General features: G+C 42.5%; 1 protein-coding gene and 3 pseudogenes across 1 annotated transcript; 2 read left to right on the forward strand and 2 right to left on the reverse strand.

Moving 5' to 3' along the window:
* The first annotated feature begins 2,858 nt into the window (after positions 1–2,858).
* Positions 2,859–3,485, forward strand: LOC130495557 (uncharacterized). Its single transcript, XM_056986970.1, has one exon. The coding sequence runs from the start codon at positions 2,859–2,861 to the stop codon at positions 3,483–3,485; it is 627 nt and encodes a 208-aa protein (XP_056842950.1).
* Positions 3,486–19,422: 15,937 nt separating this feature from the next.
* On the forward strand, positions 19,423–20,826 carry LOC130495605 (uncharacterized; annotated as a pseudogene).
* A 162-nt stretch (positions 20,827–20,988) lies between these two features.
* On the reverse strand, positions 20,989–23,135 carry LOC130495612 (uncharacterized; annotated as a pseudogene).
* A 544-nt stretch (positions 23,136–23,679) lies between these two features.
* Positions 23,680–26,006, reverse strand: LOC130509650 (non-specific phospholipase C1-like; annotated as a pseudogene).

Here is a 26,006-nt window from a genome sequence, read left to right on the forward strand (position 1 = left end):
CCGGATCTGTTCTGATCACAGCCCAATCCTTACATCTATGGATGGTTATCAAAAGTTAATAAGAAGTTGCTTTAAATATGACCATCGATGTGTTAAACGAGAGGGTTTCGTGGAGACAGTGGATAAGAGCTGGAAGAGCCAGGGAAGTGGCCAAGTGAGAGTGATGGATAGAATAGCAGGATGCAGAAGAGCCATATCTAATTGGAAGAGACAGGCGAAACCGAACTCGGCTGTAAGAATCCAGGCGCTGCATTACCAGATCGATGAAGCATCAAGACAGGAGCATTTTGCTAGGGAAGAACTGGAGACTCTTAAAAAAGAGCTGAATGAGGAATATATTCACGAAGAAGAGTTCTGGTTACACCAAAGCAGGCTCAATTGGTTGCGGTCAGGTGATAGAAATACAAAATTTTTTCATGCAATCACCAAGAATAGACGAGCTCAGATCAAAATCAAGAGTCTAGTAGATGATGCTGGGACAGAGTGGTTTGCAGACAGAGAGCTTGGAAGAGTGGCAGAGAGCTACTTCAAGACCTTGTTTACTTCCGAAGATGTGGGGATTGATCTTGATGAATGGAGTGAAATGCCAACTCTGCTCTCCCCCACTCAGAATGAGCAGCTGATGAAACCAGTAACGAAGGAGGAAGTGAAGAAGGCAGTTTTTGACATTAACCCAAACAAATGTCCAGGCCCGGATGGGATGAGCGGTCACTTCTTCCAGCAGTTCTGGGAATCAAACGGAGAGGAGATAACAGGGATGGTGCAGCGGTTCTTTGAAACCGGATTATTGGAGGAGGGCATGAACAACACCAACATCTGCCTCATACCAAAGATCCTGAATGCAAAGAAGATGAGTGAGTATCGACCCATTAGCTTATGCAATGTGGTCTACAAGATTATCTCCAAATTCATGGCTCGACGACTAAAGAAGGTCCTACCCAGCATCATCTCAGAAACCCAAGCAGCATTTGTAGAAGGGAGGCTGATATCAGACAACATTTTGGTGGCGCATGAGCTCCTACATGCGCTAAACTCTGATAACAAGTGTTCAGAGGAGTTCATCGCCATTAAGACTGATATCTCAAAGGCGTATGATCGGGTAGAGTGGGCCTTCTTAGATAGAGCAATGCAGATGATTGGCTTCTCTGCGGCCTGGCGCGGCCTCATTATGAGCACAGTCTCATCAGTCAAATATCAGGTCCTAATCAATGGAGACCCCTATGGGATATCACTCCCTCAAGAGGCTTGAGACAGGGGGATCCGCTATCACCATACCTCTTTGTCATTTGCACTGAGGTATTGGTTCAGTTACTGAGGTTGGCAGAGCAGAAACGATTGATCTCGGGACTCAGAGTAGCTAGGCGAGCCCCCCCGGTCTCCCACTTACTGTTTGCGGACGATAGTATGATCTATTGCAAGAGTTCAGAAGAAGAGCTTACTCATCTCGTGCAGCTTCTGAGTAAGTACAGCCTAGTCTCGGGGCAGCGGATCAACTATCACAAGTCGAGTATCTACTTCGGCAAGCACATACCAAGAGCCAGACGACATGAGATAAAGGAAAAGCTAGGCATAGAGAATACGGGAGGTGAAGGTTTTTACCTGGGATTACCAGAATCCTTTGGGGGCTCTAAAGTCTCCATTCTGAGTTATCTTAAGGAAAACCTGAGCAAAAGGATCCATGGGTGGCAAACGAAGTATCTCTCTCCAGGAGGGAAAGAGGTGATGCTCAAAGCGGTGGCTATGGCACTTCCCACATATACAATGGCGTGCTTCTTGATCCCTAAGACGATTTGCAAGCAGATTATGTCCCTAATGTCGGATTTCTGGTGGCGCAACAAGGTGGACGCGAAAGGAATGCATTGGAAGAGTTGGGATAGCCTCTGCAAACCGAAAGCAAGTGGCGGGCTGGGCTTCAAGGACTTAGAGGCTTTTAATCTGGCTCTTCTGGGAAAACAATTATGGAGAATGCTCTCAAATAAGGATTCTCTAATGACAAAGGTGTTTAAGAGCAGATACTTTAGAGATTCAGACCCTCTCAACGCTCCCCTGGGCTCTCGACCTTCATATGCATGGAGGAGCATCCACGCAGCCCAGAAGCTTGTTCAACAAGGGGCCAGAGTCATTATTGGGAATGGTAAAGATTCATTGGTCTGGCGTGACCGCTGGGTAGGAAAACAACCGGCTAGGATGGTCACCTCGATGAGAATGATGGAAGCTGAGCACCGTGTGAGAGGCACAGAAAATATGAGAGTCTGCGATTTGCTTTGTGGAAATGGCAGGGAATGGAACCAAGAGCTACTGCATCGCCTATTCACGGAGGAAGATTGTGAGAAGATTGAGCGAATCAGGCCAGTAGGGGGAAGTAGTGCAGACACTTACTCCTGGGAATACACGAAGACAGGGCATTATACGGTGAAATCGGCATATTGGGTCCAAACGGAAGTGCTGTGGCGTGAGAAAGAAAACCAGGAAGTGCTACAACCGAGCTTTGATGCTATATACCAAAGGGTGTGGAGCTTAAATATCAGTCCAAAGGTGAAGCATTTCCTGTGGAGATGTCTAAATAATGCACTTCCGGTGGCAGACAATATGGTTCACAGACACATTGCAAAGGATAGACGATGTAGCAGATGTGGAGAAGCGGCTGAGACGATCAACCATATGCTGTTCCAATGTCATTATGCACGCCGGCTCTGGCAGAAGCTAATGTACATACTCCCCCTCCAGGGATATGGGCAGAGTCTCTTCATACAAACATCCATTGGGTCTTAAACCTAAAACAAGAGTACCCAAAGGATCAAGTAGAGGAGTCTCTTGCCCCATGGATTTTATGGAGATTGTGGAAGAATAGGAATGAAATGCTGTTCAGGGGAAATGAGTATGAAATCTCTGAAACTGTGGAGAAGGCTTGGGAAGATATTGAAGAATGGCAGTGCAGAGAGGAGGCGAAAGTGGAAGTGGTTAAAAAAACCACAACAGAGAAACCAGATAGGAAATGGCTACCACCAGCACCAACTTGGCTTAAATGCAATACAGATGGCTCTTGGGAGAAGGAGACAGATCAAGGTGGTGCAGGTTGGATAACGAGGGATCACACCGGGAGTCTGTTGTGGGCGGGGGCAAAGAAAATGGTAGGGATGGGATCGGCACTGGATTCAGAGGCTGAAGCATTAAAATGGGCTATCTGCACGATGAATGGGTTCAGGTATAAAAGAGTAATCTTCGAGACTGACTCTCTTGTGCTGCAGAAGATGATACGAGGTGAAGAAGAGGTCTGGCCGAGAATGAGACCCATTATCCAGGATATTCAGTCCGTTCTGTCCCGCCAGAGTGAGTATGTGGTGGAGTACTATCCCCGAAGTGGTAACAAAGTTGCAGATAGAATAGCGAAGGAGACTGCTGCGTTTACGTCCATTGTCCCTAAGCTGTATTCTATTGTGCCTGTTTGGTTGAATCCCTGTATGGAGGCTGAGAAGCTTTTGTAACAATCTGAGTGGGATTAATGATAAGTAGTTGTTGAGTTAAAAAAAAAAAAAAAAAACAAATATATTTGGTTTGCTTTTAAGCCTTCTTCAATAATCAGATCTTCCGCATGGATATGTTCAGATTACTAGTCTTGCAGAAGGAAGTCACTGTGTTTGGTCGTATATTGATCGTGGGGTCCTCCAATATTTTCTCTGTCTGAATTTTCGAGTTTTAGAAAATATTATGTGGTGCTCCTAGAATCTTTTTGTTTGAAAAATCTTCTTCTACATGCCAAAAAGGTTCGATTAATCCCAGCACAAATTCAAATCACAAATGTTATTATATTCTCTAACCATATCTATATATTTATATGTTTTTTGGACAACAGCAATATATATATGTATTTCCATGACAATCTATTGTTAATTTTGATGGCCACGAAAAACATTATTAATTATTTGATTTTTTTTTTTTTTTTTTTTTTTTTTTTTGTGAAACTGCTTTCATTAAAACATGAAAATAACTTTAAAACATTAGAGCAAGAGCCTGTTTGGCAACAGTGTCTGCTCTATCATTGTTTACTCTAGGGATAAACTTAAACATCCTAAACTATTAAAGGAGAAGTACAAATTGTATTTACCCCTTAAAGTTGCACAAATATTACAAAGGAATGCCACTAACCTTAATTTCCTTAAATGCTGCCATTTTTAATATAACTTCACCTATTCCCCTAAATTATAGCTAACTAATATTAATCCAAAGTATAAACGTATTAAATGCTATCGTTTCAAATCGTTGGTAATAATTCTACATAACTTCTTCATCCTCACAATATTTTATCTTGGTATTATTTTTTCTTTTTGGTGCAAACTGCAATGCACATCCCAATTAAATGGTTACGGTTTTCTCTTTGTTGACTTCCCCAGACATTAGTCTTCTTTTCATATCTTTCCTTTATTTGAACAAATTCTTCTTCCTCTAATATAACTATAGTACATGCATTACTATAATTATTTATCAAATTTGGTACAAAGAGTTTATTTTATGTATTTTATTTGTGTTTTCCATAAACACATTTTCTGTTCTTAACAAACTATTATTTTTGAACGCACAAAATCTTTAAGAATATTCTCTACTATTAAAAACTTAATCAGTTGTTAAAAAGCATGCTCACTTTTGGGGAAGAAAATATAAATACTTCCTGTAATTTATCTTACCAATTCAATATTTTATTTAATGTACCATTGATTTAGCATATACGATATTTGTCTTTATAATATTGGATTTTTACACTCATATTTAATCAAAAATAAAATACCGAGTCAAAACCATGATCAAAATATATAGTCTAAAACCATGATAAAAATATCAATTTTCCACTTTGACAGTCTTACAAATATAAAAAACATATACGGGTCAAAAACCATGATCAAAATACATTATACATATATGAAACTATATCCATTTAGACTGTAAAATGTAAATAGACAACTATATGTCAAAATATATAAATAAAACATTAATTAATGTGTTAATATATTATTTTATACATTTTCATATAACAATAATTCAATGTAAATCTAATACGATTTATATATGATAAGAAATGTGGGTGATACAATTGACGGTTCAAAAAATAAAAAAAAATTAATGTATTATAAATTTATTTAATAGGATAAATGTCAAAAATATACACCATCATTTAAAATAAATAAATATTTATTCATTTTTATTAAGAAAATATAACACCCGGGCGGGCGCCCGGGTCCAACTCTAGTGACAATATTAAAAGCGTTAGATAGAAGGTAGATATCATTAAGGGGGCCTGCGATCTCCAACTTCTTCCCTTTTGAATTGACGAGCTTGATCAAAGCTTGAAAGTCCGAGAGAATCAAGAGAGAGGTGATCCCTTTATCAATAGCAGAGTTCATGGCTGAACGCATAGCCAAGGTTTCCGCGAAGAGGGGCGACTTTACAAAGCTTGCAGTCGCAGAATGAGTTGAAGACGACCCTGTATCATCGATGATCCAGCCAAGACCGGCGCGGCCCGTAGAGGCGTTCCAAGCAGCATCTGTGTACATGCAAGGGATGTCGGTGTCTGGGATTGGATCCTGGTTGATGCTAGGAGGCTTCAGATTTGGATTTGTCAGGGAGATTTGAGCGAGCAGCCACTCTCTCGCTTCCGTTGTTGCCTTCAGTAGAGTTTCCTCAGGGGAGAAGTCTCTCTTCTGGAACGTGAGCTGATTTCTAGAGATCCACAAGTTCCAACATAGCGCTGCCGTAAGCGTACCTGGCCCCAAGCCCACCGGTGGGAGCGATGGGACTCTTCGAATTAACTCCATTCCTGAAAGCGTATCAGTGATTTGGTCCACATCGATCGTTGTCGCAAGCGGAGCCAGCTTCCAGACCTTTCTCGCGTACGGGCAAGTGAACAACAAGTGAGCTACCGTTTCCAGATCACTACATCTCGTGCATCTGCTCGAAATAGGTATGTTCCTAATAGCAAATTGCTCACCCACTGGAAGAGCGTCATGTAGAGCATTCCACAGAAAAATCTTTACTTTCTCTGGCGTCTTGATGTCCCACACATTCGCTGACCAGTCTATTGTTGTTGTAGGATTCTCTGCTTCCTCCAGAAGCAGGAGTTCAGATTGGGCTCTGTAGCCTGATTTGGCTGTATACTCCCCAGTGCTTGTCTTGAGCCACACAAGTTCATCTTTTGCTTTGCACACGCTTGGCTTGATTTGGAGGATCTGCGCTTTGTGGAAGGGTATGATGAGGTCAATCTTCTGCTCATCCCACTCCGCTGTGTCCTCCCTTATGAGATCAGCGACCGTTAGTGCTTGGAACTCGCACGGTGGCGGTCCAATAGGTCTCAATTGCTCAGACGAAGATAACCATGGCTCTGTCCAAATATTAATCTCTGTTCCAGAGCCCACAACCCAGCCAAGTTGTCTACTAAGCAGGTTTCTTCCTATTAATATTCCTCTCCACCCGTGTGATGATGCTTTTGTTGGTTTGACCACTAAGAAGCTCTCGTTTTTGCAGTACTTTCCCAAGAGTAGTCTGGCCAGCAGACAGGATGGGTTTTTGAGGATTCTCCAACTCAATTTAGCAAGAAGGGCATCATTGAAGGTAGCAATGTCCTTAAAACCCAAACCTCCCAACTTCTTTGGTCTTGCCATTTTTCTCCATGCTATCCATGACATCCTTTTCTTTTTACTTTTTGTGTCCCACCAAAACCGAATTAACACAGATTGGATTTCATCACAGAGGGTAACCGGAAGCTTAAAGCAAGACATGGCGAAGGAGGGCATAGCTGCTAGCACCGTTCTGAGCATTATCATCTTCCCTGCCCGAGAGAGAAACTTCGTAGACCAGCAGATGGCTTTGTGCTTGATCTTATGCACTATGTTGGCAAAGAGGTCTCTCTTTCTCCTTCCAAACTGCTCCGGCAATCCCAGGTATTTCCCAAAGCCACCATCCATCTCAATTCCTAGCGTTTGTTTGATTGAGTTCCTCTTGTCCTGTCTGATCTTTCGTGAGAAAGTGACTGCAGACTTTTGCGCGTTAATTAGTTGCCCAGAGACTCCTTCGTATGTTGTTAGGATGTTGAGTAGTGTTAGAGCATTTTCCTGATTAGCTTTGCAGAAAAACATTGTATCATCTGCAAAAAGCAGATGATTTATGCTAGGACATCCTGTAGCTATCTTGATCCCTTTGAATTTCCCATTCCTTTGGCCCAGTTGACACAAACCTGATAGCAACTCGCTGCATAAAATGAATAGGTATGGGGATAGCGGGTCCCCCTGCCTGATTCCTCTTCCTGGCTCGACTGACCCCCTTGTAGCATCATTGATTATAAACGAGTAGCTGACAGTAGAGATGCATTGCATGATCCATTGAATCCACGTTGGATGAAATCCATATTTCTGTAGCATCGCTTCAATGAAGTCCCATTCAAGCCTATCATAGGCCTTACTCATATCAGTCTTTATGGCCATGTAGCAGTGCTTTTTAGCTTTTGACGTCTTTAGATAGTGCAATATTTCATGCGTTATCAACACATTGTCTGATATCGCTCTTTTCGGCACAAATGCAGACTGTGTTTCTGTGATCAGGGCGCTGAGAAGGGGCTGGATCCTTCTGGAAATGAGCTTCGATATGATTTTGTAACAGACTTTACATAGCGCCAAAGGTCTGTAATCCGCTACTTTCATTGGGCTTGTGATTTTTGGAATCAGTCTAATATGGGTCTCGTTGATAGTTCTCGGCATACAGCCGGATAGGAAGAAATCTTGCACCTCCTTCACCAGATCTTCTCCCACTACGCTCCAGTTCGTTTGGAAAAAGCAAGCAGAGAAACCGTCTGGGCCCGGAGCCTTCCCAGGATGGATCGAGAATAGTGCTTCTTTTATCTCCAGTGCATCAGGTATCTTGATCAATCTCTGGTTTGTCTCCTCAGAAATTTGTGGGGTGATTGCCTCGTTTATGATTTGTTTCATCTCCTGCGTGTCTATGTTTGTAGGTGTGAAGATTCTTTGGAAATAGGCTTCCAATGTCACTGTTATCTCTTCCTCCGAATACACAGGTTCGCCATCTTCACCCTCTAGAACTGAAAACTTGTTTAAGGCCTTCCGTTTTTTCGTTGATGCATGGAAAAACCCAGTGTTTTTATCGCCTAGATTAAGCCAAAGTTGTCTGCTTCTTTGCTGCCAATGCTCTTCCTCCAACTTGTAGGCTTTGTGTAGTTTCTCATTCAGCTCCTTTAGTCTGATCTCATCCGGTTCTGAGTCTGACATGATGCGATCGATACCTTTCTTTAGTCCCTCCAGGATATCTTTAATCTCCTTCTGTTTTTGCTTGGACCACTTTATTATAGCTGTTCTGCATCTGTCTATCTTTTGCTTGACTTTAAGCTGAGTTTCTGTAGTCCAAGTGTCTTCAATCAGCTTTAATACTTCAGCGTTTTTACTCAAGCTTCTGTCATATCTGAAAATGCCTTTTTTCTTCAGTTTCAGGGGTTCAAAGTACGTTACTATAGGGCGGTGATCAGAGCTTTCATATCTAAGGTACTCGCATCTCCCTGATGGATAGAGTTCTGCCCAAGCACTATTTGACAGAGCCCGGTCCAGTCTGCACTTCACATTATGGTTGCCCCTTTTTCCCCTCCAGGAGAGGAAGTTGCCAGTGTGCTGTAAGTCGTACAGGTCCCCTTCTGCCATAAATGATATGAAGTCATCAAAAGATTTCTCCGAGCGTTCAGTTCCTCCTTCCTTCTCACAGTTGCCCGTCATATCATTAAAATCTCCTGAGGCAAACCACGGGGCGTCTCTTATCAGTGCTAGCGCCGTTAGGTAATCCCATACTTGTTTTCTTCGTTTCTTATCTGGATCACCGTAAACAAAAGTAGCATAGCTAGCCTTTCCTTCATACATTAATTTCGTATCGAAATAGTTTTTACAGGAGGAGATTACATCAATATCAATGCCATCTTTCCAAAGAAGCGCTAGCCCTCCTCCTGCTCTGCCTTGTGGAGGTACAGTCTTTAGATTTGGGAGTCTCAAGCACTCCAATTTCTTCGCCACCACCTCCAGGGGATTTTTTGTCTCAGATAGAAATATGATATCAGGGTCCACTTTTTTGCAGATTTCTCTGAGACGACGAACTGTCCAAGGGTTCCCCACCCCTTGGCAGTTCCAACATACCACTTTTAAGGAAGAGGAGAGGACGGATTTTGAAAATCCATCCCACTACCCCCAAGCGGAGCTGAAGTAGTGCCTGTTGGTCGTTTCTTCAGCTTTGTTCTTCTTATGTTTGCACTGGTTCCTGCAGATGAGGTTCCAGTAGCTACACGACGGTTCTCCTCTCTACGAGGGATAGTTACGGTAGATTTCTTCCTTGAAGGAGACGGTTGGGTTTTGGAGATTTTCCTTCTCCTCATTCCTACACCCAAGAAGTTCAGTGGTGAGGCAGCCACCGCTTTCCTGCCAGGTGGTCTTCCTGGTTTACGTTTAGAAGCCAAAGGAGGAGGGTTTTCACTACCAGTTACTTCCTCATTTTCCATTATTGGTCCAAGTCGTTGGAGTGCAGGAAGTCGCGTAGGAGTGATCGTTTGGTGAGTGTCGTCAAGCATAGGTTCAGGTACTGATCCTAGCGACGCTCTGACCATCGAAACTGCTGTTTCCTCTATTTCTCCAAGTTCCTCAGCTTGCCTGAGTCTCTCCTTCCTGGCCGCGCTTTCAGTGGGATCAGCACAGTTTGTATATTGTGTCATAGCTTCTCTGACCTCCACCATAGCTTCATTTAGCGCTCCAGCCGGCAACTCCGACATTGGTGGATTCAGAATTGGTCTTGACGACTCAGTTACTTCCACTTGACGGTAGCTGCTTTGTTTAGTTTTTTCAACCCATGCTCGGGGCTATTTGTGATTGAGTTCTCTCAGAGCTGTAATTATCTGTTCTCCTGAACTCCCTCGAATGGTAAGATTTCGATGCTGCTTCTAGGTTGTAATTGTGGTAGTTTGGCTGGTCATTGCGACTCTCATTTCGCCCCTCATTACGAGAGAAGGATCTGCTTACTTCTCTTCCACGTCGTGGGGGTGAGTTTCTTCTCCTAAACTCAGTTTGGTAGGATTGCTCTCTTTCCCCTCTTCTGTTATACCCTGACGTAAAGTTGTCTCTCTGATTTGTTTCCAGGTTTCGATAGTTTGAGTGTGCTCTGGAGTTTGTGAGAGTCTCAAAACGCTGTTTCTCCACCTGAGCACGTCGGGGTTCGTCTGATTGTCGACGTGTTTCCAGCGCTTCCCTTTCCTTTCGTTGTCCCTCAGGGCAGTCTTGCACTTCATGATCCAGCCGGAAGCATGTTTTACAGTACTTCTCAATTTTTTCGTATACTAGAGTTGCCTCAATCTCCTCTCCTGTATCATAATCCAGTGTAGCTTTTGTGATGAGCGGTAGAAGCCCGTTTATCTGCACTCTCATTCTTGCTTTTGTAGCTGTTATCTCTACCGAGTCACGGATTCCAATGTCGTCAGCTAAGGCTTCCAGCGCCGCCTCCGACCAGAGATGGAGGGGGATCCCCTGGACTTGGATCCAGAAAGGTATCTGGTTTGGGAAGTTTGGAGATGTTGACGGTTCCCATCTTTGGAGTATAATCATCCAGTGGGCAAAGTGGTAAGGTCGATCTGCCAATACCTTCAGCACGTCTTGCTCAGAAGCAAATTGGAACTGGAAGCACCCATTTCCAAGATCTGCTCCCACTGGTTTCGTCTCTACTTTCCAGTGTTCTGAAAAGAATGGGATTAGCGACCACATCCTTTGGTGTTTGGGGTTAGTGATTCTTCCCACCAGCGTGAGAGAGTGTTTCCTTATCAGGGCAGAGTTATCAACAGCAGGGACTCTTATCCTCGCCGTTCTTGGGGGTTCCTGAGGTGCAGCTAGCCCTTTGCCCTTTTCTGCATAAGATAGTCTTCTTTGCATCTTAGCAAGCTTTGAGTAGCAGGTTTTGTTCTCGAACTTGTGTTTTGTTGCAGGTTTCTTCTCACTTGGCGGTGAGTGATGTTGTAGAGTTATCGCAAAGATCTTCGTTCAGCACTAACTAGCCTTCCTTCAAACTGCTGTCTCACCAACCAGCGCACCCGTGACTGGTCTCCCCTTCCTGCTCTGTATCTCTGTCGTTGGTTCCATTGCTAGCGGCGGCCCTCCGACAACGTCGGGGGAGAACCCGGTGAGATTTGGCCAAGGAGCTCTTGTTGGACCGGAGGATATTGCTAAAAGTAGTTAGCAATTTGAATTTTCCAAGCGTGTTCAGGGTTTAATTATTTGATTCTTTGTTCCACCAAAAAATAATGCTACTGCTTTTTCATCGAATATTGATTTTATAATTATTTTCCCCCAACTATTTTTCTTTCTTATTTAATACATAATTTTCATTTCTTGTTCCCCGACATATGCCAATTAACAAACTAACAATACAACGACAGCAAACTATAGTAGTGACCAGCTTACTAGACTATTGAGATAACCGATATATCAAGGAACTGGTACAGTAATTGGTTTATGATTCAATTAGAAATGAGTGGGATTAACACAAAAAGTCAAATTAATTAGAGAAGGAAATAAACATGTATTGAGTGGTAGACAATGACTTAACTTTATAAAAAGATTAGGTGAATGTCATAAGATAAAGAAGAAAAGCATAAATTGATTACGGTCCCAAACACCACCTTTTATATGCTTCTTTTGCGTCATTGTCATTCATCATCATCCACATCCAATAAAGATATCTGGTTTCACTTTACTTTGCACATCTTCTATTCCCGATCGCAAAGGCATCTTTAATAACTCGATCATCCATCTTTTGTTACCTCTACTGTAAAGTAAAAGGAGCATTTTCTACGACATTAACATCATCAATTTTTACGTCTTCATCTTTATATATACACTCTTGTTAAAACTAAGTACAGTAAAACTTCTATAAATTAATAATGTTAGAATTACACCGAAACTATATTTTTTTATTAATTTATAGAAATTATTAATTTATTGAGATAATAATTGAACCAAAAACTCAATTTAGAACTATAAAATTATATTAATTTATAGATTATTAATTTAAAGAGATTATACTGTAATACTAACTTTATTGATATTTCTTCTTGAAACTACTTAATATTGATTCAGTACTTCCTTGGAAATGATTGGTAAATCATCGTCTCCTCCTCTTTGCTTCTTTTATTATTTCTTGACCTACTTCACTCCCTCCTTCATATCCTCCTCATGATTCATGGACACCATAGGATCCTTTAACCAATGCATCTACGCCAATACGTATATATTTTCAGACCAAACAAAGGGAAACAATTATTGAGCACCTGCATGAATATTAGCCGGCTACATCATTTTGATATTTTAAATTTTTCAAAACTAGATGACATATTGGACTCATGCCACAAAAGCGTCGACAATCAACTACTATATTACGTTCCGTTATGTTCACTCTAGCTAGCTTTTAACACCAAACATATCTTGTAGACTTGTAGTATGCAACCTTTTCCACTTGTACAGAAGAGCATTCCCATCGTGGGAATATCTTCCCATCCCAAGTTCAAAAAAAAAAAAAAAAAAAATCTTCTCATCCCATGTATATCTAACTTATTTAATACTAATGATTTTTAATATGATTTAGTTACTGATTGAATTTTAAATAAAAGATAAAGCAAACCAATTATAAAGTGACATATATTAAACAGTATCTTATTTTTCATGAGGTTTTTTAAAGCAGAACAATGTATTTCACTGTCAACTTTTCTTATTTATTTTTCTCAAAAAAACTTTTCTTATTTATTTAATATTTTAAATACATAGATATTGCTCTAAAAATAAGAACTCTTATAAAATTTTGCTGTAAAATTACCTCTGACAGAAAAAGGTTACCTCTTATAGTCTTTTACTATAAAAGAAAGCATTAAAAATGAGAAAAATCATTCTTCATTAATGCATCATTTTAACGAAAAAATGAGTTAATAAAATATATTTATTTTCTCAATTTGAGAAATACTATTCTCAAACTCATTTTAATGTTACACTTTTTATTTATAAATTGATTATTCAAATTTTTGTATTGTTTTATTGTATATGTAAAAAAAGATCCAATATTTTCTTAATACAATTATAAGTATATGTAATTAGTTTTATATTATTTCAGAAATTAAATTTATGTATTTAATAAAGATATAGTTAAAATAAAATTTATTTTTGGATAAAATTTGAAATTCTTCGAATAACAAATATTATTAGAAAATTACAAGTATCAATAATATAATATATATCTGAAATATGTTTTGAAGAGAAAATAACGAAAGAAATTATTGAAGTGGAATATAAATTTATTTTGAGTGTACAGTTAGAATGAAACACAATTTTATTTTGAGAGAGAAAATGATATTAACTATTGAAAATCTATACTATTAAAGTTAAATGGATAGAAGTGGACAAGTAGATTATTAGTATACCTCGTTCCATAATAAATCTACTCATAAGTTGTATATACTTATTAAACACATGGAATATGCATGAGGAAATGAAAATTAAGCACAATCACTCGTATAGAGCGGTGTCCTTTTCATTCTCCAGAAACATCGCTTAGAAATTTGGTTCCAGTGGTTGTTGCGCAAAGTTCCAGATTAAAAGGACACTTATGCAATATGTAGTAGAACTCCAATGATCAAAATCCTTAAGCGAAGCTAACGACATCTGGCGCAAGAACCAACGGTCCCTATACGCTCAACGGTCCTTTGCTTTTTTTCCTATTAAGACCGTGGCACTTTATAAGTGGAAGACCTTACTTAGTTAGCCATTAATATGGCACCACGTGTAAGAAATCACATGTGAATTGGAAGATTAGTCCAAAGAGAGGAAAGCGTAAGAACTAAGAACCAACCAAGTGGACGCAGGAACTCTCAACACAACCGATCCCCCCCGACTCACCACTTCCCATATTGGATGATGATACCAACCAAAAGGTATTTGATTTCGACTCCTTTTATTTCCCTTTGGGATCATAAAAGGAACGGAGTGATGTGAGTATAAGAGTATATTAGGAAAGGATATATTAGACAATAGTCTTAACCTAACCTCTTGTGTAATCTCAGTATATATTGTAACATTTCACATCTAATACTATTATCAAAGCTTCATATCACATATGGTATCAGAGCATTCAACGATACCTTAATATTTTTTTTTTTTTCCCCCGCCGCCTCTCTCCTTCTCTCTTCTTCTTCTTCTTCTTCCTTTCCTCTCTCACCACCATGTCTGAAACCTCAACCCCGACAACCGCTCATGACACCATTGTCATCTCCAACAACTCCAAGATCCTTAACGTTAATATGTCTAACGTTACGAAGCTTACCGGCACCAACTTCCTCATGTGGAGCCGACAAGTTCACTCCTTGCTCGACGGCTACGATCTCGCCGGCTACGTCGATGGATCCACTGTTGCTCCACCGCCTACTGTCACCACCGATGGCGTTGACACTGTGAACCCGGAGTACACCATCTGGAAACGCCAGGACAAGCTGATCTACAGCGGTCTTCTCGGTGCGATCTCCCCTTCCGTTCAGTCTCTGCTCTCTGCAACTACCCTGTCGTCTGAGATCTGGGAGACGCTCTCATCCACCTATGCTAAGCCCAGCCGCGGTCACATCCTCCAACTCAAACAGCAACTCCGCCAGTGGACTAAGGGAACCAAGACAATTGATGACTACTTCCAAGGTCTTGTCTCCCGCTTCGATCAACTTGCCTTGCTCGGCAAGCCAGAGGACCATGAAGACAAGATTGCACATGTTCTTCAAGGCCTCTCCGATGACTACAAAACTGTGATTGATCAGATCGAAGGTCGCGACGTCTCGCCCACTCTGACGGAGATTCATGAGAAACTCATTAACCATGAGTTGAAACTTTCCATGAAAACAGAGGCTTCCTCTCCTCTCCCGATCACTGCAAATGTTGCACAAGCTCGGAACAACAATGGTGGTGGCTCTCGCAATCATGGTCGCCACAACAACAGGGGTAGCCACAACAACAACAACTGGGGAAACCGTCCACAGAACGCTTCACAGAACCAGTACACACCGCGCCCTTATCTTGGGAGGTGTCAACTTTGCGGAGTTCATGGACATAGCGCCCGTCGCTGCTCTCAGCTCCAACTCCCCGGTGGTTACAGTGGTTCAAACCAGTCCTCTGTCTCCTCGCATGCTCCGTGGCAACCACGAGCCAATCTCGCCTCCGCTCATCCCTACAATGCTGCGCAATGGCTTCTCGACAGTGGTGCGACACATCACTTGACGTCTGATCTGAACAACCTCGCCCTACACCAACCGTACACTGGTGGGGAAGAGGTTGCAACTGCTGATGGTACTGGGTTACATATTTCCCATACTGGTTCTGCCTTGCTTCCAACACCTAATCGTTCATTATCTTTACGAGATGTTCTCCTTGTGCCTAACGTTCAACGCAACTTGATTTCTGTTTACCGTTTGTGTAACACTAACAAAGTTTCCGTTGAATTCTTTCCTGCACATTTTCAGGTGAAGGATCTCAGCACGGGGGTCCGATTGCTCCAAGGCAGGGCTAACAATGAGCTGTACGAGTGGCCAATGAATCCCAAGAACCCGACCTCCCTCTTCACCTCACCATCTCCGAAAACAGACCTCTCTTCTTGGCATTCCCGACTTGGCCACCCAGCTTTATCTCTTTTAAAATCCCTTGTTTCAAAGTTTTCTTTACCAGTCTCTTTGTCATCACCGAAACACTTATTTTGTTCGGATTGTTCTATCAATAAAAGCCACAAGTTACCCTTTTATTCAAACACTATAGTCTCAACACACCCACTTCAATATCTTTATACCGATGTTTGGACCTCACCAATTGTTTCCGTTGATAACTACAAGTACTACTTGGTTATAGTGGATCTCTACACGAGATACACTTGGATGTACCCACTCCAGCGGAAATCGCAGGTTCATGAGACGTTTGTGGCGTTTAAGGCACTTGTGGAGAACAAATTCAAGACAAAGATTGAGACACTATATTCAGATAACGGTGGCGAGTTTATTGCTCTGCGCTCGTTTCTTGCGACTCATGGGATCACACATATGACCACCCCACCTCATACTCCAGAGCATAACGGTATCTCTGAGCGGAAGCATCGTCATATTGTTGAAACGGGTCTCACCTTACTCAGCAAATCCTCGATGCCTAAAGAGTATTGGAGCTACGCGTTCTCTGCTGCGGTTTATCTCATTAACCGAATGCTCACACCAGTTCTTGGTAACGAGTCTCCATACGCAAAGCTCTTCGGTCAGACTCCTAACTACCTCAAACTCCGGGTCTTTGGCTGTCAATGCTTCCCCTGGCTTCGTCCTTACGCAAGTCACAAGCTCGATGATCGCTCAAAACCGTGTGTCTTCCTTGGCTACTCCTTGAGCCAAAGCGCCTACTTGTGCTTGGATAAAGATACGGGTCGTATATATGTCTCAAGACATGTTCAGTTCGTGGAGACTGTGTTTCCCTTTGCGGAACCTGCATCCACTGTTACTTTGGAACCCATCAATGAAACCTCAGCTGGGATATTAGGCTCTCCGGTCACTGTCGTGCCATCTCCGCCACTCGCTACAGCTCCTCCGACAGCTCCCCCGTGCAACGATCCTCACCTGCCTGCGCCACAACAGCAGCAACAAGACATCTCGCCATCGGCCTCTGATCCCGCAACGCCTTCTCCTTCTTCCGTCACTCCGGCTCCGAAACCCAAACCCACCTGAGAACCAACCTATACAACCTTCCTCTGTTCCCTTACCTCAAAACAGAGTTTCATCTCCGACATCCTCTCACCTCACGCCCTCTCCACCTCCGCTACCAACACCAAACCCGACACCTACACCATCTCCTCCACCATCTCCTAACCCGATACCCCCACCTAACCCGATACCACCACCACCACCAAATAACCATCCGATGAGAACCAGGTCCAAAAATAATATTACAAAACCCAACACAAAACACTCCTTCACTGTCTCCACTACACCTCTTAAACCCATAATTCCGAAAACAGTGGCTGAGGCAATGCGGGATCCCAACTGGAGACAAGCCATGTACGATGAGATTAATGCTCAAATTCGAAATGGCACTTCTGAATTGGTCTTCCCAACTGATGACATGAACATTGTGGGATGTAAGTGGGTCTTTACCTTGAAATATTTGCCTAATGGTCAACTTGACAGGTATTAAGGCGCGACTCGTGGCGAAGGGGTTTCACCAACGTTATGGTCTTGACTTTACGGAGACGTTTAGCCCAGTGGTGAAATCAACTACGATAAGGACAGTGTTGCATCGTGCAGTTAACAAGGGTTGGAGTATTCGCCAAATCGATGTCAACAACGCCTTTCTTCAGGGCACTCTTGATGAAGAGGTCTATGTTACTCAGCCGCCTGGCTTCCTAGATCGTGATCGTCCCCACCACGTGTGCCGGCTTCGCAAAGCTTTATACGGACTCAAACAAGCTCCCCGGGCTTGGTACAAGGAGCTACGACAATACCTTCTCACACAAGGATTTGTTAACTCCACCGCTGATACATCTCTCTTTGTTCGAATCACTGGTCGTGATATCACTTATATACTTGTCTATGTGGATGACATGATTGTTACAGGCAGCAACTCTGGTCTCGTCTCCACCTTCATTACGAACCTTGCGCAACGTTTTTCTTTGAAGGATCTTGGCGAGCTCAGTTATTTTTTGGGCATCGAGGCTACTCGTACGAAGAAAGGGTTACACCTAATGCAGAAAAAGTATGTTGTTGATCTGCTCACTCGGACGAATATGCTTCAAGCTCGACCAGTCTCCTCTCCAATGTCTCCTACTCCTAAGCTCTCCCTGAACTCCGGCACGCCTCTGGAATCAGCGACGGAGTATCGGACTGTACTCGGGAGTCTTCAATACCTTGCGTTCACACGACCTGATATAGCCTACGCGGTGAACAAGCTTTCTCAGTTCATGCATATGCCCACTGATCTTCATTGGCAGGCTGTGAAGCGCGTTCTCCGCTATCTCGCAGGCACCCCGGCTCACGGGATATACATCAGGGCTGACACACCGTTGACACTACATGCGTATTCGGACTCTGATTGGCGGGCGATGTTGATGACTTCACATCGACAAACGCGTATATTCTGTATCTTGGTGCAAATCCTATATCATGGACCTCCAAGAAGCAACGTGGTGTTGCGAGATCGTTCTACCGAAGCTGAGTACCGGTCTGTTGCAAACACGGCGTCGGAGATCCGCTGGGTATGCTCTCTGCTCACTGAACTTGGAATCTCTTTATCCTCGGTTCCGTCATCTTCTGTGACAACATTGGTGCGACGTATCTCTCGGCTAATCCAGTTTTTCACTCTCGGATGAAGCACATTGCCCTTGACTACCACTTCATCCGTGATAATGTCCAAGCTGGAGCTCTCCGTGTCTCGCACATCTCTACCCGCGACCAGCTTGCTGATGCACTCACCAAGGCACTCCCACGCCCACGGTTTGAAGAACTCATGTCCAAGATTGGCGTTACTCAAGTACCTTCATCTTGAGGGGGCGTATAAGAGTATATTAGGAAAGGATATATTTAGACAATAGTCTTAACCTAACCTCTTGTGTAATCTCAGTATATATTGTAACATTTCACATCTAATACTATTATCAAAGCTTCATATCACATAGTGAGACCCCTTTTGTTTTGTGCTCTTTTTCTTTTCTTTATTACACACACAAATGTCACACAACTTTTTTAATAGTGAATCCGTTTGATATTGATTAGGAAGTTTATTCGAATAATCCTGTCATCAGCTTCCCTTGTAATCTTTTTCTAAAACATACGCCTAGTTCTGAATTATATACGTGGTTGAGCAAAGTCCTGCTCTATTGATATCTAATACTCATGGTTCGCTGCATCTACCATCGTCATTTAGATCATCACATACAGTGTCTGATGTGACACTTCTGTCATCTCAAAGTTTTTTTTTGGGTTAAATGTATACGTACTTTATCCTAATTCACTTTCTAAAGTTAGAAAACGATTATAAATATTATTGGTATGCAAAATTTCATCAAAATGTATCTCAGTAATTTGTATGATCGATAGTAAAATATTTGAACTTAAATGAATCCTCTAACCTATGTAAATCTGATTTAGTCTGTGGATATTAATATACAAGATCTTGTCGTCTAAGCAGACGGCAACCACATAAAGAATGGGCCTGGCCTTATTAGCCCATTAATACATTTAATCGAAATCTGATTCCTTCTCTCTCTCTCACACTGTCATCATCCCTCAGGCGACTCTCCCCTCTTTGCCAAAACCTCAGATCGGAGGAACTGAATTTTTTTCGAAAAAACCCTAATCGAAAGAAGATGAAACCTGCCCGTTTCGCGATTCGTTCCCTCAACGACGTCGCTTCCCGTAAACCATGGCTTCCTCTCGCGCCCAGAAGCTTCTCCGCTAATGCCAACGAAGGTAACCACCATCCTACATTCCCACCCATTTTTTTTTGTTTCTCTCGCATTTTTTCCCTTAGGCTTAACCACCGAATCGAGAACCGAACCGAGCAGATCGATCTTCGCTGGACGATTGGATGTTCGGCGGAAAACAGTGGTGGCAACGATGGAAAAAGCGGTGAGTTCTACCAGCATCTTAGCAAGGCGCAGAAAAGACAAGCGCGAGCTGGGTAGATCGTACGGAAAAGACGGTTCGAGAGGTAGTAACAGAGACGAGACCTTCGATCCTTCGTCGGATGGTGTTGATGGTAAACTGAAGGAAGCTGCGTTGATTTACAACATCGACGACGAAGAAGGAGGCGTGAAGAAGGATGGTTACTCGTTTAGGCCTGATGTCAACAGCTGGGGAGCTAATCACTTCCCTAAGGTATAATGCTTTCTCTTACCACTCTTGTATGCAACTATGTTAACTTTGATTTGTAGTCATGACTCATGTATATAGTGTGTGTGTGTGTGCTTTGGGTTTAGAGGGGGTGATGGTCTTTTTTGTTTGTTTTGGACCAGACATACACTAAACGTGTTGTGTAATATTACAGGATTTAGGTTATAGAAAGCAGATGCAAAAGACCTAGACAGAACAACAAGGCGGAGATAACCACCGAGGAAGTTCTGAAGAAAGCTGATTTCAGGGTGAGTTAGTTTTGGTTACATATGTAAAGTTTACATCTGGAGCTTCTGTTATTTTTTTGTTATTTACACATATGAACTTTGTTTTTTGTTGGGCAGAATGTTCGATTCCTTGCACAGTTCATCACCGAAGCTGGGATCCTTGTTAAGAGGAAGCAGGTCAATATTGGATGCTTCTCTTTTTTAATCTTTACTTTGTTTATACGATACGTGATAACGTTTTTTTGCCAATCCACTTAATGATGGAATCTTCATTTTTTTTTTAAATTATCTCGTGCACAGACTGGCATCAGTGCAAAGGCACAAAGAAAGATTGCTAGAGAGATCAAGACGGCCCGTGCATTTGGGCTGATGCCCTTCACAACAATGGGTACCAAGGCATTCACATTTGGGAAAACCATGGAGAACAGAGACCAAGATTTCGAGTATGAAGTGGTTGACGATGATGGATGAGTATGACAATGCAGCTGAGTGAGATTTGTTCCACTCTCTTCTGCTTTCTAAAACTTTGGCCTAACTAGCTGGTCTAGTTTTCATTTCTGAGGTTTTGGTCTATCAAGATTTTAAATAATAGGATGTTACCAAAAGTGGACAATACGTTACTTGAATCCCTCAGACACCAAGGGATTAGTAATTGTATTTTTACTTCTCTTGTTGTGTTACTTTTGAAGATGACAGATTATGGTTTCTTTATTCTATAAATCAAGTATCATCTCGTGCTACAGCTGATAATGATGAACACACGTATGCAGAGGAAAAAAGGATCAAACAAAACTTATGTTTCTGAAAACTCAATTATCTAGAGCCCCTGTCTGTTCTTGTCATCTCCATTTTTCTAACATCTTCGATTGTTTGCTTCTTCCGTTGGATCCACCTCTCAAGCCTATCCCTATCTGCATCTGGAAGTTTACATGGGGTCCAGAGAAGGTACAGCTCTTGATTTTTCAAGTAGATCCGCTCTTTTTGCTCTGCAAAGCAAAGCAATGATCCTTCACAGACCTCTTTAGCTGAAGGAGGCTTCACCGGTTTGAACTTCTGAAGCTTTGAGTACTCTGTGATGAGATGAAACATGTAGTCATACACCCGGTTCATGCTAATGCTTTCCATGTAACCCTGTCCTCTTTTTCCTATTGTTTCAGCCTGTCAAAAAGGAAGAACGCCTTAGGAACACATGAGTCGATAAATGGATGAGGAAGTGTTAGAATAATACACATTACATCAGAGGGGTTGGCATTGCCCCAGTCCACAGCGAATTTGATGGACCGACATAGATCAGTGGGAGAGACAGGCCAGTAGTTTTCCTTGGGAAGAAGGCCTCTGCTGAAGAAATCTTCATACTCTGGTGAGATTATGAGTGTCATGGAACCACATGACATGATATACTTTAGAGATACTGACCACGCGTAACCCTCTGCATATATTTTGTACCTTTATGATACAACGAATCACAAAACCAGATTAGATCTTTCTCGTATCCCCTCAAAAGTCGAACTTGGTTTTTCTCTAAAGACTTACCGGTGATTGCATTGGTTGGAGAGTTAGACTGTTCAAACCCACCTTTTGCCTCTTCTGCCCAGTTCTGTATTTATTAAACACACACACATCAGAGACTAAACTATCTGACTAGGAGGAACTGAGGGAAGGCCTTTACCTGGCGCATAATCTGTGCTCCCCACAACCTGAATGGTTGCATTTCATCAACTCCATTCTTATATAGGCGACACAACATCAGGGTTCCCTTTCCAGTAAGCTCTAGGTTGTTTGCTATCCCAGCTCCTTCTCTTAGACCCTTTCTTTATATCCCTAAACTCTTCTTCCACGGCCTTAGATTTGTCTCCGACCTTTTTTTTATCAAAACAACAACCACATATTCAGACAAGTGTTTCGAGTAAAAAAAAAAACAACAACAGAGAAAAGAGATATGATATGTACCATCCCCAGAAAGACCAATCAGGAAAAGGAATGTCCAGATGAGCTTCATTAGTACAGTATCGAAAAGAGGGGTGGGAACGACTGGTGTTCTGTTGGTTGATGATGGGTTTGTCCATGCAATCAAACATCATGTCGACGTCAGGAACCATCCTGGATACTTGCTGAGCAGCTGCAGAATCCCCCAAACGGTGAACATCATCCTGCTCTGCACGCAAGCGTAGTAGAGATCCACGTACAGCTTCCCGGACAGTATCACCACTCTAAACGCAGCGTTTTGCTTGGCTTTCTCCACGTGGTCTTTAGTCACCCCTGTCTTTGCCCATGGCTCCAAGTCTCGGTGAATCCACCTGGCTTCACACGGGTATCAAATGGTTGGTTTACTCCTAAAGTTTGAAACTTTCTGAGTGGGGACGGACATTACCTGAAAACGTCAGGGCATTGCTGTTGTTGCTGGGCTCGATGACGACCCGACCCGGAATCCGACGGGGGGTGGTATTTGGATCGGGGACGGAGTTGTGAGGGCATGAGAAGTAGGAGCATTGGAGGATTCGGTAAGTGGTGGCTTCGCTGAAAGATTTGCGTGGGAAGATGTGCCACGGTGTCGGCTCCAAGTTGTGTCCGGCGAGAGTCTTTGTCTGAGCTACAAAGTCGTCAACCTGCTCAAGATCACGGGAAGTGCACGTGTTTTTTTTTAGATTACAGAGCAATAAAAAATATAAAATTGCTATTAAGCTCAAAATCCAGATCTACCAATTGAAAACGATTAGAAAAGCAAAACCATAGTTTCGAGTAATCTTAATTTAGAGTAGGTCAGCTTCAGACAAATTTTCCCATGACAGAAAACTGCAACATTTTTAATGATTCTGTCAGATCTATAAAATGAAAAAGAAAACAATGTGTAATTGAATTATTGCTGAGTGGGAAGAAGAATAATGGTGAAAAAGGGTAAAAAGACAGACCTTGTAGAGAAAAGAGCGGTGAAGGAGAAGAAGCAGAGAGCAAGAACGCATAGAAGGAGATGTGAAGGTGTTCTTGGAGAGCTTTTGTGAGGGAGACGAAGACGTATGCGAAGACCCATCTCTTCCTTTTCTTCTGCAAAAGTTTAAGTTCCTTTCTTGGCCTTACAAATTCTCTCTCTCGATATACAGTGCCCCGCTCGTTGCGGAGTTTTAACTTTTTCCTCAGTTTGTTTCTATTTTAATTCGAACTACAATATTATTTGATAAATTGTTAATGACTAAAATACTGGTAAGTTAGTGCTCAATAAAAAGAGAAAAAATGTACTTATATAGAAGAAAATTAATTGTATTGCCATATTGTTTTGCAAAACTTGTTTGATTTTTGCGTTGTTTCTGATAAATTAAGACGTTTATGCTAACCATAAACTGGTTAGTTATCTAATTTTGGATAAGTATGTATTAGTAAATACAAGAACTCTCCATCTTATTCCTACTAAGGAGATGGAGGTCCGGAGAGCAACATAACGTTACCATGTCTTTTGATCCATTACATAACCATACGTAAGTATATACCCTTTTTTCCCACATCATAGAATGTATCCAAGTGACGTGGGGAACATAGAGGTGGCCACATGTATTTACATATCATTCATTCCATTATTTGTAGATTTTTTCAATAGTTTTAAATATACTTGTTGGTCCCTTCACTGGGACTGGTCCTGGTAGTCAGAGACGGCCTCATAGTGACTATGGTGTTCTCGTCTGCTCCTGCTTTCAGTGCAGCCTTACCAGCTTCTAAAAACTTCTCAACAGCATCCTCTGCGTATTTGTTGCCTTCACGTACTGTCATGTTCTTCCCAATGTCTGGATATGAGTTCAGCAGATGGTCTCCAACGAGCTGGGAAGCGAGCTGGATCAGCTCCACCTGGAACTCTGAGAGCTTTGCGTCTTCTTTTGCTCCCCATGGCCTTAGTGATCGTTCAACTTCTGCTAGTTTCTCTGTGTTGGTTCATGTGAGAAAAAGGAAATGAAAATTTAGAGAATTATATTCCACAGGCCACAGCTTTTAGGGGAGTAAAGCCCTAACCATGGTCAGAATTCTGATTCCTGATTAAGAAGCAAATTTTGATTTTCATGACATGAATTAATATTAATATACCTACCTACTTAGTTTCATCACTAATAGTAATTGCTCTGTTCCATAAAGAAGGTTTTTTACTTTTTTAGACAGAAAAGATTTAGTGGATGGGTTAGAGCAACTACACATAAGCCAAATCACTTAGCTGTCCATTAGTAATGACTCTGGTTTTGTGATCACCTTATGTTAGCCTTCAGTGCAAAAAAACTCAAATCATGTAATGGACTGAAAGATTAGGTAGAGAATGAAACAAACCTGGACAATCTTGGCGAAGAGAGTCACGGATACAGAAGTATTTCTCAAATGTACCAGCCCATGCATCTTCTTGGTAAGGAAGTGAGATTTAAGGTTGAAGAGTTTCTTCACAGTTGCTGGTATAGAAGAATGCTCGTACTGTGAATGTGGTGTAGGACCCTCAGGTTCATGTATCACTATAACAAAACCGAAACGATTCACACACATGAAAGTTGTTATAACCTATGCTACAAAAGGAAAAGCATTTAAATATCATCACATACCAGTGCCCTTCTCGATCCAAGGAGAGATAAGGAAAGTAGGAACCCGAACACCCAACCGATCAAACCCGAAATAAACGGGCCGGTCCAATAATCCCATCAGGATTCGGCACATCTTTAACCGGCGTGGGCACGTGATCATAAAACCACCGTGCTCATCATAAGTAATAAGCAAAGCCATCTCCTCCCACTGAGGACTACTCCTTAACGTCTCGTACACTTCCTTGACAAACCTCTGCCCCGCCGCCCACGTCATGCGACGGATGATCATCGTTCGCCGGAAAAAGATCGATGTCGAAATACCGCTGTTCGATAACCGAAATGTTCGGAAGCTTCCCGAGCTTGGCGTGGAGCTTGAACTTAAGCGAGTAGCTGTGGAACTTCACGAGGTGTTTGAGCCTGCGGAGAGACTTGAAGAAGAAGGTGGCGGGGATGTTCTGGTAATAGATCCCGAAGCTGAGCCCGCTCTCTTCCAAAGAATCAAAGATCGTCTTCTGGGAAACCTCTGACGAGATCCTTCTTGACGTTGCTGGAGCACCCGTGGGAGGTGGCAGAGTGGACGTAGAACCGGTTCGGCTGAGTGGAAGTCGGAACCGAAGCGAACCACCGGTCGAAGATCCCGAACTCGTTAGCTAGCTCGTGTAAACCGGTAGTACACGGGTTTGAACCCGCTCATGACGTTCTTTGCCATCCCGGGCTCCATGCTCTCCGCCTCCTGGGCGAACCCGTTCATTTTCGGGTCGCCGGAGGTGTCGTTGGATCCGAATATCTGCTCTCGGATGGCTTGGAACGAGTGGCCCGGATCCATGTCGACGAAAACGGCGTCGTTTGATACGTAGATTTTTTTCGGAGTTTGGATCGGAGGCGTTGAGGGGGTTTGACTCTTTTCGGTTAATCCGTCGATTTTCGGGTCGGGTTGGTTTGAGCCAGCCGAGGATGTGGTCGAAGGAGCGATTCTCCATGACTCACGACGACTATGGTCTTGATCGGTCCTTCGATCTTGTTTTTTTCGGGGAACGATTGAGATCGAGAGAGTGGGAGGGAGACTAGTAAGTAGAGGAAGAGAGTGACGGTGGCAAATCCTGGCCGGAAAGCCATTTTTTTTTCGGTGAACTATTAGACTCGAAAGATGGGCGGATTTTTCAAAGGGAGTTGAGAAGGGATATAGTTTGAGGAAGGAGAATGGATACCACACAATTTCGAGAGCGACGAAGCCGGTGACTTTTCTTTTCCGTCGGCGAACTACTTTTCTTTCTTACAAGAAGAAAA

The sequence above is a fragment of the Raphanus sativus genome, chromosome 1 (genome assembly GCF_000801105.2).
Source record: "Raphanus sativus cultivar WK10039 chromosome 1, ASM80110v3, whole genome shotgun sequence".
Classification (NCBI taxonomy): Eukaryota; Viridiplantae; Streptophyta; class Magnoliopsida; order Brassicales; family Brassicaceae; genus Raphanus; species Raphanus sativus.